The sequence below is a fragment of the Ailuropoda melanoleuca genome, chromosome 19 (genome assembly GCF_002007445.2).
Source record: "Ailuropoda melanoleuca isolate Jingjing chromosome 19, ASM200744v2, whole genome shotgun sequence".
NCBI lineage: Eukaryota > Metazoa > Chordata > Mammalia > Carnivora > Ursidae > Ailuropoda > Ailuropoda melanoleuca.
Genome location: NC_048236.1, coordinates 1,963,112 through 1,976,777, shown reverse-complemented (window position 1 = coordinate 1,976,777; position 13,666 = coordinate 1,963,112). Strand labels below are relative to the sequence as shown.

Here is a 13,666-nt window from a genome sequence, read left to right as displayed (position 1 = left end):
GAAGGCTGAAGGGACCAGGGGGCCTTTGGCTGTACCCCCCGCCCCCCTGCCCCCCGGNCCCCGGGCCCCAGACCTACCTCCTTTCATGCAGTTCCACCCGCCCGTCCGCTGTGGAAAGCCTCTCGGACTCAGGGCTGTTGACCCTCCGGTAGCGAAGAGAACGGACTGGGGTTGTCGGTGAGTCTGGAGGGGCGCGCACCGGGGAGCTAGGGACCCCCACAGCTCGGCTCTGCTCCTCTTCCACCACACAAGGGGTCTGCAGGAGAGGGGAGTCCCATGAACGGGGGCCGACAGGGTGGCTGTGGGTCAAGTGCTTTTCCCAGGGTGAAAGAGGTAGCGGGAGGTCGACGCTGGTGATCCTGACATGGGCCGAGGCCATGGAGGCAGGGCCAGCAGGCGTGTGGCCGGGGAGAGGGTACACAGGAGGAGCGGGAAGGGGGCCGTGGGCTGGGAACCAGGGTGGGAGCGGGGCAAGGCCACCCACGTCCTTCTCTCTGGCTTCAGTTACTTTGCCGATGTTGATCCGGAGTTTGTTTCGGTTGACGTCCGTCTCCTCCCAGACTTCAGCCTCAGGACCCCCGGGGTGGGGGGCCAGGTGGGGGCTGGGACCTAGCCCCTCAGGGGGCCGCCCGGGCAAGATTGGGGGTGCGTTCTCCTGGTCACTCAAGTGCTCGCCCTGCAGCACGTCCTCGGTGTTCTCCCGGAGCAGGTCGCCGGGCACCGGCGTCACGTTGACCACCCTGGAGAGGCCAGGAGAGGCCGTGGGCAAGGCTGGCAGGGGGGCTCTCTCCTCCCAGCACTGCCCCGCAGATCACTGCCACCCCGGGAAACAGGCACAAGGGAGGCCTCAGCAGGGCCCATCACCATCCCCGGCTCGCCAAGCCTGCACCCGGGCCGTCCTCAGGCCGGCACAGGGCTGCAAGGAGATGCGGCTGCCCAGCACAGGAGCCACATCACCCCATCAATTTAGGAGACCCATTACTTTCCCGGCCCTGCCAGGTTTCCATTGCAGTTCACTGGCCGGCCTCATGTAGACCAGGACTGGGTCTACAGAGAAGAATCACTTGGGAATTCCTGGAGCGGTATCTCTACAGAACAGGGACCACGATGTGCCGTCAGGCCCTGCGGAGGCTCCTTTCTGGAGCCCCTGCCCGTGTCTCTCCCTGGCTCCTCCCCAGGGCAGGCTGGGGGGCCCCTCCTCACTCTGCCCCCCCCCCCCCCCCCAGAGCCCCCTCGTCCCCTGGTCACCCGGTTCTGATACCGCAGACCGGTCCACGGCAAATATCCCAGACCCAACCACGAGCACTCTAAGGACGGGGCTGCAGGTATTTTCTCCGAGCCCCACAGGCCCAGGTGCCAGGGCTCGAGACACGTTCTCTGAAGGAATGCGTGCGAGCAACAGAAACAAACTGTGGGGCTCGGGTCATTGCACTCAGGGCTCCACACTCCCCAGTAAGGTCAAAATCTCCAAATGAGGACGCCCACTCTGTCCCCACGTTGAAGGTGAGGTGTGGCAGAACTGCCTGGGGTTCGAGAACCCCACTGTTGAGCACCAAGTAAAGGAAAAACAACCAGGTGCGCCCAGGGAGGAGCCAGGGAGAGACACGGGCAGGGGCTCCAGAAAGGAGCCTCCGCAGGGCCTGACGGCACATCATGGTCCCTGTTCTGTAGAGATACCGCTCCAGGAATTCCCAAGCGATTCTTCTCGGTAGAGGAGGGGAGGACTGGCTTTTTGGGCAACAGTCATGGGCAGGTGTCACCTGGACCCCCACTGGGCCATTGTCCCACCCAAGACTCACCCAAACATGGCTGCCGTCTGCCGGGTGTTCTGCTGGGGTGGAGTGGAGGTGCTCGTGGACAAGAGGGCATCATTGCCCGCCTTCTCCCAGTCAAAGGCCTCATTCTCAGCGATGCCCCGCTCCTTCATGCTGTTCTCAAACACCGACATGATCAACTGCAGGGGTGGGGGTGGCGGGAGGACAGAGAGGTGACCCTGGGGCTAGCCAGGAGGAGGGGGCCGTTGCTGAGATTGCAGGGGGAAGAGAGGGACCTTCCAGGACAGGGATGGGCCGAGAGGGGGCACTGGAAGGAGAAGGGCACATTGATTTTAAATGAAAACATGCACATGATATGCAAATCAGCATGCAAATTACCATCTTGGTTTGAGCCCCACTGGCTGGACACCAGCCCTCTGAGATCTGTCCCCTGCTTACCATCCCCAGCCCACTCAGGAAGCCTCAGCAGCCCGGAAGCTCTGGTAGTTTCCCAAAACCACCACCTGGGGTCATGCTCTGCACAGGCTGGTGCCTCTAGCAGCCCAGCCTAACCCACCAGTCCTCTCCTCTACGAAGCCTTCCCTGATTCCCCCACCCACACACTCCCGGATCTGCCACTCTCCGTTCCTAGCAGCCAGCACACTGTGTGCTTGCTTGCTTGCAGCTGTCTGGTCTGGGGAACCCCACGAGGAGGACTGGGGGGCAGGGCCTTCTATTGCCCAAGTGAGGCATCGCTGCCAACCACCAGGGCTCTAGGCTCAGGACGCGGTGGGCACCTGGAGACCGTCAGAGGCCCCCAGACCATTCCACTTCTGACTCAGCTCTCTCCAGAATTCAGGGCAGGGTCTCTCTCCTGGCAGGACCCACTTTGCTGAGGGCCCCCTGTATGCCTGTCGCTGTGCTCCCTCGGGTGTGTAGACTTGTGCCTGGCACATAGTAGGTCCTGGGCAGAACACGGCTGATCTCCTGTTAGGGTCTAAGTGAGTCCCCTAGGGGTGTGATGGTGGGACCCTGGAGAAAGCACTGGACTTAGGAGTCAGAAGATGTGCCTGAACCCAGCCCTGCTCCCAACCGTGCTATCAGGCTTTAGTTTCCTCATCTGTGAAATGGGGACAATGCAGGGTTCGGGTGTGAAGTACTTGAAAGCACTTGCTTCGTTAATTGTGAAGTGATAGAATAATCACATAAGGAACACACAGTATCACCAAAGGCTTGCTTTGAAGTTTAAATGCGTTAATGCGTGAAAAGCACTGACAAGAGGGTAAGCGGTTGGTCACTCTTAGCTGTGAACACACTGACGAGAGCACAAAACAGAGTCATGCAGTTGGGGGGGGGCGGCGCGCAGGGCTGAGCCGGCAGGGGAGCGGGGCCTCGGCAGTACGGGTGCTGCTGGGGACGGTCACCCCCGCAGACGTGCAGGGACGCGGGCCGGCGGCGGGCTCCCACCTGGTAGTCGGGCTTGGTGAAGTAATCGAGGCCGGCGATGTGGTCCAGGAAGAGGTGGAACTCGGAAGGCATGTGCTTCAGCAGCATCCGGTGCTCGTACTTCTCCTTGATCAGCCCTACCTGCTCCTGGGGGCCAGAGGGCACGGGGTGATGGAGCCCCCGGGCCCCCACCCCCCCCCGCCTCCTCAGACCCGGCTGCAGGCGCCTCACCTTGTCCTTGATCTTCCTCCAGGGTAGCTGGCCCACTGCAAACTCCACCAGCATGTAGAAGAGGGACCACAGGTCATCATGGCGGCCCATCTCCTGGTGGGGGTGAGGGGAGTCACCCACAGCTCTCAGGTCTTTCCCTGGGACTGGGGGGCTGACCCTTCCTGAGGGGGATCCCTCATCACCCGCCAAGACACGCAGAATCCCAGTGTCAAAACTTCTGTCCCCGCTGCTTCACCCCACACAGGTTGATGGTGCGACCAGAGAGGAGGGGCTCCCCCGAGACAAGGAAGGAGGTGCGGTCACGGGGAGATGGCAGCAGAGCCTTCTTCCAGCCAGGGTCTCTGGCGTGCCAGCTCTCGGCCCCTGCCCCGTACTTCTCTCCCCACCTCGACGGCTGCCCGCCCTGCCCTCTTCCCCGGCGGCACGCTCTGCCCCTGACCGGGGCCCTGCTGCCCCCGCCTCCGCAGGCCCAGCTCTGCCACTCACCCGGTTCTTGTGGGCATTGACTGAGGCGTAACGAACAGTCCCTCGAAACCCGGCCACGTTCCGGGGCTGCAAAAGGGAGAACACAGCAGGGCCCTCACCGACTGCCCCTGACTTCGGCCACATCTCCACCACCCTGCTGGCCGAGCCCTGACTGCCTCCCCCTCCCCCAGGCCTGACACACCAACCCAAGTCCTACCCCTGCCTCCTGACCCCGCTCACGGCCCCTGTGTCCACGCCGGACCCGGGTGGGCAGCCGGGTCCTGGGGGGCGGCTATGCGTCCACCAGGAGCTCTGGGAGCCAGGGGACGGGCCGAGAGTCTCAGGACTGAGCTGGGTGCTGCTCATACTGAACCCAGGCTGGGCCTGCTTAGGCAGCTGCAGGAAAAACTGATGAAGGGTTCGCGGGTCGGGGATCCAGGCGAGGCGGCCGGGGATCCCCGCGAGGGGCGGTACTCACGGGCCGCACGTCCCCCGTGGTGTTGGTGTACTGCCGGGCCAGCCCGAAGTCCAACATGTAGCACTTTCTGTACGTGGAGGGCAGCCTGCCCATGGCAAAGTTTGACTGGGGAAGACAACAGCTGTGACCGTGGGGCTCCAGCCCCACCTGGCCCACCTCGAGGGACGCCAAGAACCGTGTCTAAGCGCGAACACCACCATGTACCGCAGGTGGTTGTCCCAGCTGAGAGGCAGATGGGATTACCCTCATCTTAGAGATGAGGATACTGAAGGTCAAAAGAGCTTACGGGGCTTCTCCAAGGTCACACAGCAGGCCATGACCCAGCTGGGGGTTGAACCGAGGTGTGTGTCCAGCCCTCAATCCTTGGGACGCCCCAGCAGGGCCGTGTGGCTTAGTGTCACACTAAGCCGTGTGGCTCTGAGGCAGCAGAAGACCTGCATTGTTCTTGCTGTGTGACCTTGGCCCATTCAACCAATCTTTCTGGACCTCGGTTGTCAGCCCTTATTTAAACTGGAGGTTTGTACAACACCCGGATCCAAGATCCCACACAATCAGCTCCTTGGAATTTCTTACCAAGCCGAGCCCCTCAGTCCCTTTCACTCAAGATTCCTCTGTGCTTCCCCCACCCCTGCACCTTTTGAAGTTCAAGGACTAGTCAGGGCAGGGGTAAGGGAGAAGAAGAGAAGAACCGAGAAGTGATGTAGGCCAGACAGGCAGGGGTGTGTGCTCTTGGCAGGCAGGGGAGAGGAGGAGAAGGGGCAGGTAGAAGAGGCTATTCCTGCCCCAACCAGTGCTCTGGACCAGAAACCATGGGACCAGGAGAGGTGTGGGGGGGGGGTGGGCTTTGGAGGAGGCGCCAGGTAGGGCAGCCCTCACCGGCTTGATGTCGCGGTGCAAGAAGCCCACGGAGTGGATGGCCTCGATGGACTCCAGGATCTGCTTGCCCAGCCGCAGCGTGGTGCTCAGCGTGAAGGTGCCCCGCGGCTGGCTGCGGCGCAGGTCGGCCAGGTTCCGGCCCTGGGGGCGGTGGGGGCCGGCTGGACTCAGCTGCCCTGCGCCCCACCCCGTCGCACCACTGGGATGCTCTGCCCGGCCTCATCCCCGAAGCTTTGTGCCCTACTCCCCACCCCAGCGGTCACAACCCAAGATTCTGGGGGACAGTGGAGGGAGGACCCCACGGGACTCACCTGGAGCTGCATCACTACGTAATTAAACTTCTCGTTGCGGCCACAGCCAATGAACCTGCACACGTGGCTCTTCCCTGTGGGGCACAGACAGGGGTCTCCCAGCTCCCACTCCTTCCTCACTTCCAGTCCCGAGCTGTCTTCCGTGCGCTCTCGGTTCCTGGTCCCATGACTTCTCCCACCACCTCCCCCTGCCCCTCTCAGCACCACCGCCCCACCTCGCCATCCCCGCCAGTTCTCCCTAGCCCCTGACTCCAACCCCAGCCTCCTGGCCTTGGCCCGCACCTTGCAGCTTTTTAAGCACAGCCACCTCCATCTTGAGGACCTGCTTGGGCTGCTGGGCTGACTCCACCTTGAGGGCCACGTTCTCCCTGGTCAGCAGGTCCATGGCCTCGTAGATCTCACCAAAGCCCCCACCCCCGATCTTTTTCAGCTACGGAGACAGAAGAGGGGGTAGGAAACACAGGGATCAGGCTCTGCAGCTCCTCGTGGCATCCATTGCTGGCTCTACCCTTCATTGGTGGGGGTAGGGCTAACCCTGAAGGGGAGGACCTGTGTCTGCCGTCCTCGCCCCACCCGCCAGTGCCCCTACCTCCTCTCCTAGTGCCAGAGACAGCTGAGCCCATGGGTGTGCAGACACACACACACACACACACACACACACACACACACACACAGCTAGATGTCAGAGTGGGCGGTGGGAGAGGGTATGAGACCTCTGACTCCATACAGACATGGAGACGAGCCCGTGTAGTGTTCTGAAGAGATCAGGGGCCATCGTGAAACTTTTCTTCTCTGGAAGGACAAGAAATATCACCCTTCCCCCATCCCGCAACTAGACTGAACCACCACCATCCAGAAGGAAAATGAGTTTCCAGAACCTCCCAGCTTTGTGGCAGATCCTCCAGAGAAGCCGGCCCTTCCTCGGGCTGGCAGTCTCCTGACAGGTGTCATTAAAGGGAGAGAGTAATGGGGGGGGTGGTATTTGGGGAGGAGACTCAGCAAAGGGTATTCACAGCCCATGCCTGCTGCCGAAGCTCCCAGCACTCCCTAGACCCCTGGTCAGATGCCCCAAACCAGGGTGAGCCTTCTCTGGGGACAGGGGGCGCTACGGGACTCTGGTGGGAATGCAGGCTTGGAAAGTCTGTCTATCCTCCCCCCACCCCCAACCCAGGGGACGAGGCAGTACAGACCTGACCCTCTAGGCCCTCCTCCAGCATCCCAGGGCAGGCAGTGAGAAAAGGCAGAGGGGAGAACTGTGTTGGAGGAAGAGTTGGCCAGGGAGATGAGCGAAGCTGAGTGACGGGGAGGGAGTAAAATCATTTCAAGTCAGAGGCGCCAGGGCTCCTGGCGAGCGAGTGTGCTGCTGGCAATGATGAGGGACAAGGAGAAGGTGCTAAGTTCTAAGTTGGGACTCATTTGGTTAAAAATGATGTACAGCTCGCCTCACGGGTGGCCTGCCCTTGCTGAACATCTTCCAGAACGCTCGCTTGCCTCCTGTTGGCTTGTTAACTCACCAGCACAGCTGGGCTTGCCAGGGATTGGGCAGAGGCTGCTCTGATCAGCCAGCCCATAAACCGACTCTGAGCCTCCTGTGTCTCCAAGCCCTCCCCTTAGCATTTATTCAGCACTCAGGTCCCATTAAATGTTTAATGGTGGCTAAAGCGGGGATGGAGGGGGGAAGGGGGCAGGGCAGAGCCAGGACCGGTAGTTCCCAGCGGGTTACAGTTGAAAGCACTCCAGGAAGAGACAGAAGGACGAAGGGAAGATGGCAGATTTAGGAGAGAAGTGGACATCTGGCTGCATCTTGGCGGCTCTGTGCCCAGGAAGGAGACAGGGAAAGAGAAAGGAGAAAGAAGGGTCTGAAACTGGAGTCTCTCTCAAATTGAGACAAAAGTTAAGTCAGACTCCTAGAAGAATTTCAGAATCAGGAGGGACAGATGCAGACTCAAGGAAAGCAGCGGCATGTCTCCCTCTGGAGAACTTTAAACTCAGGGGAGATTCTAGTATCTTCTAGAATCCTTTATGATTTGTTGTGTGTGAGCAAGGAAGAAAGGGGGAGGGGGAGGGAACAAGAACCGCATCTTGGGTTCTGTGCTCCACACTCACAGACAGCATCTCAGCTCATCCCCCTAAGGGTCCTGACAACACAGGTGTGGGAGGTCATAAGAGTCACCATTTTGCACAGAAGGAAAACTAAGGCGCAGGGAGTTAAGTACTCTGCCCCAGGTCACACTTGCTAGTAAGCAGCAACGCCAGGTTTCCTTTAACCCCGGGCAGTCGTATGCAGAACCCACGCTCTTAACCACGATATCACAGCGACCGGGACCGCCCAGGGCTTAAAGGGGTGAGCCCGAAGACTCAAGCCCGGTTTTGTCAGGCTCCAAAATCCCCACTGGAGGTGGTAAGGAGGGCTCAGGGCAGCCAAGACATTTCCCATACGCGCTCCCCAATTTCCGAGGGTGGCCTGTGGTATTTCTCTGCCATCTTCACTTCCAAACAGAGGCTGTTTCTCCCCCCTGAACCCCCTCCTTGCTCCGCCCCCACGCCCATTATCGAACCTCCCTGGGGCAGCAAGCTGGGGGTCTGCACCCACCCACTCACCTACCACTCCTCCTCCCCAGGCCCTATAGACCCCACTTACCCATCAGGCAGAGCAGGCACAGTGGCCCATAATACTTTTAGGGGGCCATACAAATGTTTCAATATTTTTAAATCAGAAGGAAAACAAATGACCTCTTAGGTCAAAACATTTTGATATATAATGTTAATTCATTCCTCTTTATATCCAATGCAGTCATAAAATTTAGTTTTTAGTACTTTGTTATAGAGAAAGGGGTCCATGAAGGCAAAAGCGCCCAGGGCCCATGAAAGCCATAATGCAGCCCTGTCCAATCCAGGCAACCAGAATGTTCTCCTAATCTCCCTTTGCCTGACCCTATTCTTCCCCTCCTAATTTTTTTCAGGATCCCCTCCCCTGTAAAGGAGGGTTACTGGAGGGCTAATACGACACAATAGGACCAGCATTCACTTAGGAAAAGGGAAACCTGATTTCTTGGCCCACCTCTAGGTCACCTGGAGTGAGTTTCTTAAATTCTGTGCCTCCACTTTTCCTCCTCTGTAAAATGAAAAAGTTGTTCTAGAACTGGTCACAAAGACTCCTTCGTCTCTGCGCTCCTGATTCTTGGGTGGGCTAATTCTTGGGAAGCAGTCCGGCTTAGTGACCGTTGACCCACCAGTCAGACAGACCTGGTTGCCGTCATGAGAACTTGGCAGGTGAGCCAGTCTCTCCCCCGGTTTCCACACCTGTGGAAAGGGGGTAATAATATCCACTCCCTTATTTGTTGAGATAATGCATGCAAGGCATTTTGCACAGTGTCTGGCGCCCGAAAGTGCTCAAAACGAATGCTGTTTTTTGAGTAGTGGTATTGTTTGCTCTTCTGATTCTGAGAAGCACCCCTCAAGAAGGGTCAAATGTTCTTATTTCTAAATACTCCACCCAGGGCCACCGCCCCTCCCTATCTCCTGGCCGGCTCATTTTCTCTTCGGGCAGCGTGCTCTTGGTTCCTGAGCTCTGCCTCATGTCTCTGTCTCCCGCCCCTCACGGGGAGATGGCAGAGGGGAGACATCTGGCACCCCACCCTCTCTACTTCTCCAGGAGCCAGGGACAGAGTGATGGCAAACAGAGGTCAGCCTGGCAGACTTCACGCTTGCCCCTTCCCCCAACTCCGCCCCTGCCATTTCTCTCCCTACTCATCTCCCACCGCCTCCCTCAAAAAGCGGTGGAAAGTTCTAACCCCAACTCAGTCTGGTGTGAACACCATCTTTTTCTCACCTCTTCAGGGCAAATGTCCTTCTGCCTCCAATCTGTCAGAAACTAAGCTCTCATGTCAGGGGACCCAGAGGGTTTTTGAAAGAACACTCCTCATTTGCCAGACCCTCATTCCCTTGATTACCGCCCTGGCTCCTCCTCCCCCAATTTCTGTCCTGTCACTCTCCCGCTCAGGAAGTCCCCTCTGGGACCTAGATGGCCCCTTCCCTCAGCTCTCTGGCCCTCCAATGCCACCACCTCTCCCAATCCCAGAGACCTCTCAGACAACGCTGCCACCTTTGCCCCTATCCCTGGGCCCTTTAGGGAACCTGCCGGAAGGTGTTGCCATGGAGACCAGCTAGCCCCCAAGCCCACTCTCCCCTCAACCCTGCAGCCCAGGTGAGCTGAGCCTCCCCCCTCAACTCCCACACACCCCCACACAGAGGCTCAGTGTAGGCCTGTGCTGTTCTCCCTCCTCTCCTCCAGGCTCCCCCACTTCACCGTGCAGACCCACCAGCTCACACACTATCACCCTGCAATCCGCCCTACACTATCCTGCCCCCACAATGATAAGAGGACACCAGAGAGCTCTTAAGCGACAGCGACGGAAGAAAAGGGGGGTGCACAGGGATTGATTTACGATAGGTCCCGCTCCCCCAGACACTGCCTTCCCCCCAAACCCTCACATGCCCCCCTCCCATCCAGGCCCAACCCCCCCCCAGGAGCCTCGGACTACAACTCCCAGCAGGCTGAACAGCCTGAAGTCCTGGGCTGGAGGAGCAAGGCACGCTGGGACATGGAGTCTCGGCGTCTTGCACCTGCCGCAGGAACCAGTGAGGGGAGGAGGGTGGAAGGAGAAGATGGAGTGCGGATGCGGTGGGAGCAGCCCGCAGGGCCTCTTTCCCCGAAGCCAGGCCTTTCCGTCCTCTGCGGAAGCGGAGGGACACATGCTCACTCACTGCCCTTCTCCAAGGTCCGGCAACGAAAGAGGCCCCTCCCCCACCCCACCCGCCTCCCCCACAGAGCTCTGCAGCTCCTGCTCCGACGTCCAACCAGGAGTTGTTCCAGGCTGGGCCCGAGCAACGTGACCTAACAGGGAAAGGGGTGAGAGAGGGCGCTGGGAGAACGCGATTGTCCACAAGTGTACGCCGAAATAGTGACCGAGAGCAGTATGCAGATGAACTCGGGGGCGCCTCCCTCTTGGGGGAGAGGAGTGGGGGGCAACAGTTTTAAGAGGTCTCCGGTCCTCTCCTCTCCTCTCCTCCTCCTCTCCCCACCCCTCCCTTGGCCCCGCCGGGTCACTCACCACCTTCCAGCGATCCTTGACCACGTAGTTGGCCGGCAGTATGTCGGCCTGCTCCCCTCCCCCACTCATGTTGGTTTCGTCCTTAAGAGCGGCCGCTAGGCACTGCATCCGCCAGCCGGAGGGAGGGGTGTCCGCAGGGCCTGCCCTGGGGGGGCCATCTACCTGGGGGAGCGGGGAGGGGCTGTGAGGGGGGCAGGCAACGGACCCGGGACCGGCTCGCAGAAATGGAGGAGGGGAGCGCCATTCTCCTGGCAGGCATCCTTCCCCGGGCTCGCTGGGCAGATGCTGCAGGGGTTCCTGGGGGAAGCACTGTGTAAACACCCAGGTGGAGGTCAGAAGGGAAGACAGGAGTACTATCCACGGGAAGGGAGACACAAACTACAAACTGGGCATGTGAAACCCAGCAACAGGACACACATGTTGGAAAAGGGGAGGAAAATGCTGTGTGAACAGGCTATGGGGACAGCGTCTCCCAAAGAGAGAGATGAAAATGTGGAGGAGACTTGCTAACCAGGAGAGGGGGTACTAATCTAGGACCCATGCTTGTGTAGGGATCACCTGGGCCGAGAAGGACCCATCTGAGTGACTCGATCTGAGGCCCCACTGCACCCACACATTCCTATGCAGATGTGCCACCGAATGCCCACGGAGCTGTGCATCTGAGGCTTACTAAAAGGGGAGACCTGCTGACCAAGGGGTGACCCATGGGAGACCCACTGGAGAGTGATGCAGACCCGCTAATCAACCACGGGAGACTAATCAACCACGGGAGACGGGGTAATCAAGAAAATGAGGTCCACGGCAGCCCCTTGGGGATGGAGCTGAGTGAGGAGGACACAGCTGTGTGAGGCACACACCATTGTCAGCCCAGCTCACTGACAGCCGTGGGGTTCAGAAGCAAGAATGGGAGCCATGGGGTGGACATAAGGTGATGGACTCAGCACATGGATTTTAGAGGGACCGCAGCCCTGCAGCCCCTCCAAGGGAGAAAGACAGGCTGAACTGGGGTGGGGGGAGTGGCGGTTGGGGACAACAGGGAGTGGGATGGGTCTAACAGGAGGCAGGAGGAATGATGGGGAGCAGCAGGTCCGGGGTGGGCGTGTGCTGAGAGAGCTCTGACCACACCTTTCTGTCTGCTCGGAGACAACAAGGAGGAGGACGGCCCCTGTCGCACTGGCATAGAGGTGGAAGTTGAATATCAAGGACAGTGTCCTGAGTGCGAGGCTTGGGAAAGCCCGCCAGTGTTATCTAGGGAAATAAATGTGTGTGCACGTGTATGTGTCTGTATGTGTATCTGTGCGCGTGTCCTTCCCTGAGAATGTCTATATGTAGGTGTGTCTGGTGTGTCTGTGTGTCTGCGCCTGTCCATCTGTCTGCGTGTGCTTATGTGTGTTTTTGTGTCTGTCTGTGGTGTGCACGTGTGTAGGCAGGGGGACACTTTTTGAGGTTTCTGTCAACCCCATACAGGATTGGAACCAGGATCTTCCCTTCTCTTCTTTCCCGCTACACTTTGGATAAGCACACAGCTCTGCCCTTACAGTGACCCTGGAGAGTCACAGCTGGACGGCAGTTACTCCAGCAGGGGACAGAGGTGGGGTGGAAGGGAGGTGGGGAGGAGGAAAGTGACTAAGGTATCTATCGATGGGGTGGAAACTCCATAAACCTATCTTTCCTTGGGACGGGGGTAGTTCCCCCAGGCTCCTGTGTCTAGCCATCCTGATACAGAGAGCAGTGTGGGATAGTAAAGGCATAGAAACAACCTTCAACAGGTCATGGTGTGCCATGAGGGACATGTGGAGAAGAGATCTTCATGCACAGGGACACTGTCACTCTTGTCCTTTCTTCAAGTGACTCAGCTGACTCTTTTCCTCCAACCCATCCAACTTCAGAGCATCAGAACTGTGGGGATGTCAAATAGGCGGCTGCCCTCCTTCTGCCAAAGGGGCTTAGGGGGCATCAGGAATTCAGAGGGCAGTGAGGGCAATGGCAGGATAAAGGGAGAGGTAGGGGGTGGGAGGTTCTGGAATAAAGGTGGAAATAGGTTGAGGACAAGACCGAAGAAGCCATTGAACCAGTAGGGAGAGAGCCTTGAGCAGTTGGTGACCTCTCGTGGGCCTTCCAACCCTGTGATAGGGGATTCTATAGGTTGAAGAGAAAAATTGGGGTGCAGCGACCAGTTTCGAGATGGGCAAGCCTAGAAGGAACAGGTGGGGTGGGAAAAGGGAGAGTGACAGCAGGAGGCTAAATGGAGGTTTCCTGCCTCTTCCTGTCCACCATCTACTCTCTGCCTCTGAGGACTGCACTCAGCTTAGACTAGGTTGGACGACAGGCCACAAGGAACTTGGCTGCCCCATTACTGCCCCCTCAGGACCCTTTGGGTATGTGGAGGCATGGGTGTGTCATGCGAGGGGGCTTGTGGAAGAGGTTTTTATGAATATCTGTCAGACAGTGTGGGGCCATTGTGTGTGTGTGTGTGTGGCGGGGAGCAGGGAGACAGGGAGGGAGACAGAGCAAAGGAGGGAGCTCATCACGGTGTGTGAGTAGAGGTGTTGATGTGGAACTATGCACAGTGTGAGCCAGGTGTCCGTGGGAGTCTGGGAGCGCAGGTACGGAGAGCTGAAGGAGCCGGTGAGGGGTAGTAGGAACAGGTGAAAAGAGATGTGGAAGGAGGCAGAAGGGATGGGGGGGTGACAGGATCCAAGGAGGGGGTTGGGAAGGCAGAAGCAGGTGATGAGCGATCCTGATGACAGGTGAGGAAGCGGCAGGTCCCGGGGAGGGGCTTCTGGGCACTGCTGAAGGGGTGAGGAAGGAGGGACGGCAGCTACGGGAGGGACGGGAGGGAGTGAGGTTATGGAGGCAGTCGGGAAGGGCTTGTCAGGGTGACAGCAGGGTGAAGCCGTGGGGACGGGGGCAGGGGTGAGAAGGGAGGGGCAGAGGCCTTTGGGGGGCCGGCTGGCGAGGGCGGGTGTGTGTGCTGGGGGGGGGGCAGGG

At 59.0% G+C, this 13,666-nt stretch overlaps 1 protein-coding gene across 1 annotated transcript in view; it reads right to left on the bottom strand.

Moving 5' to 3' along the window:
- The window catches only part of TTBK1 (tau tubulin kinase 1), a gene marked incomplete at its 3' end in the record, with an annotated part of 32,379 nt that extends 21,536 nt beyond the window's left edge, over window positions 1-10,843 (bottom strand). Inside the window, exons 1-11 of the mRNA XM_034648258.1 lie at window positions 10,676-10,843; window positions 5,844-5,991; window positions 5,562-5,635; window positions 5,251-5,391; window positions 4,375-4,479; window positions 3,918-3,983; window positions 3,432-3,524; window positions 3,222-3,347; window positions 1,800-1,954; window positions 509-740; window positions 78-256 (exon numbers count right to left, since the gene is read on the bottom strand). Of these exons, the coding sequence (XP_034504149.1) occupies window positions 78-256; window positions 509-740; window positions 1,800-1,954; window positions 3,222-3,347; window positions 3,432-3,524; window positions 3,918-3,983; window positions 4,375-4,479; window positions 5,251-5,391; window positions 5,562-5,635; window positions 5,844-5,991; window positions 10,676-10,783 (1,427 nt within the window). The remainder of the gene's footprint in view (window positions 1-77; window positions 257-508; window positions 741-1,799; window positions 1,955-3,221; window positions 3,348-3,431; window positions 3,525-3,917; window positions 3,984-4,374; window positions 4,480-5,250; window positions 5,392-5,561; window positions 5,636-5,843; window positions 5,992-10,675) is intronic.
- Between the last annotated feature and the right edge of the window lie 2,823 nt (window positions 10,844-13,666).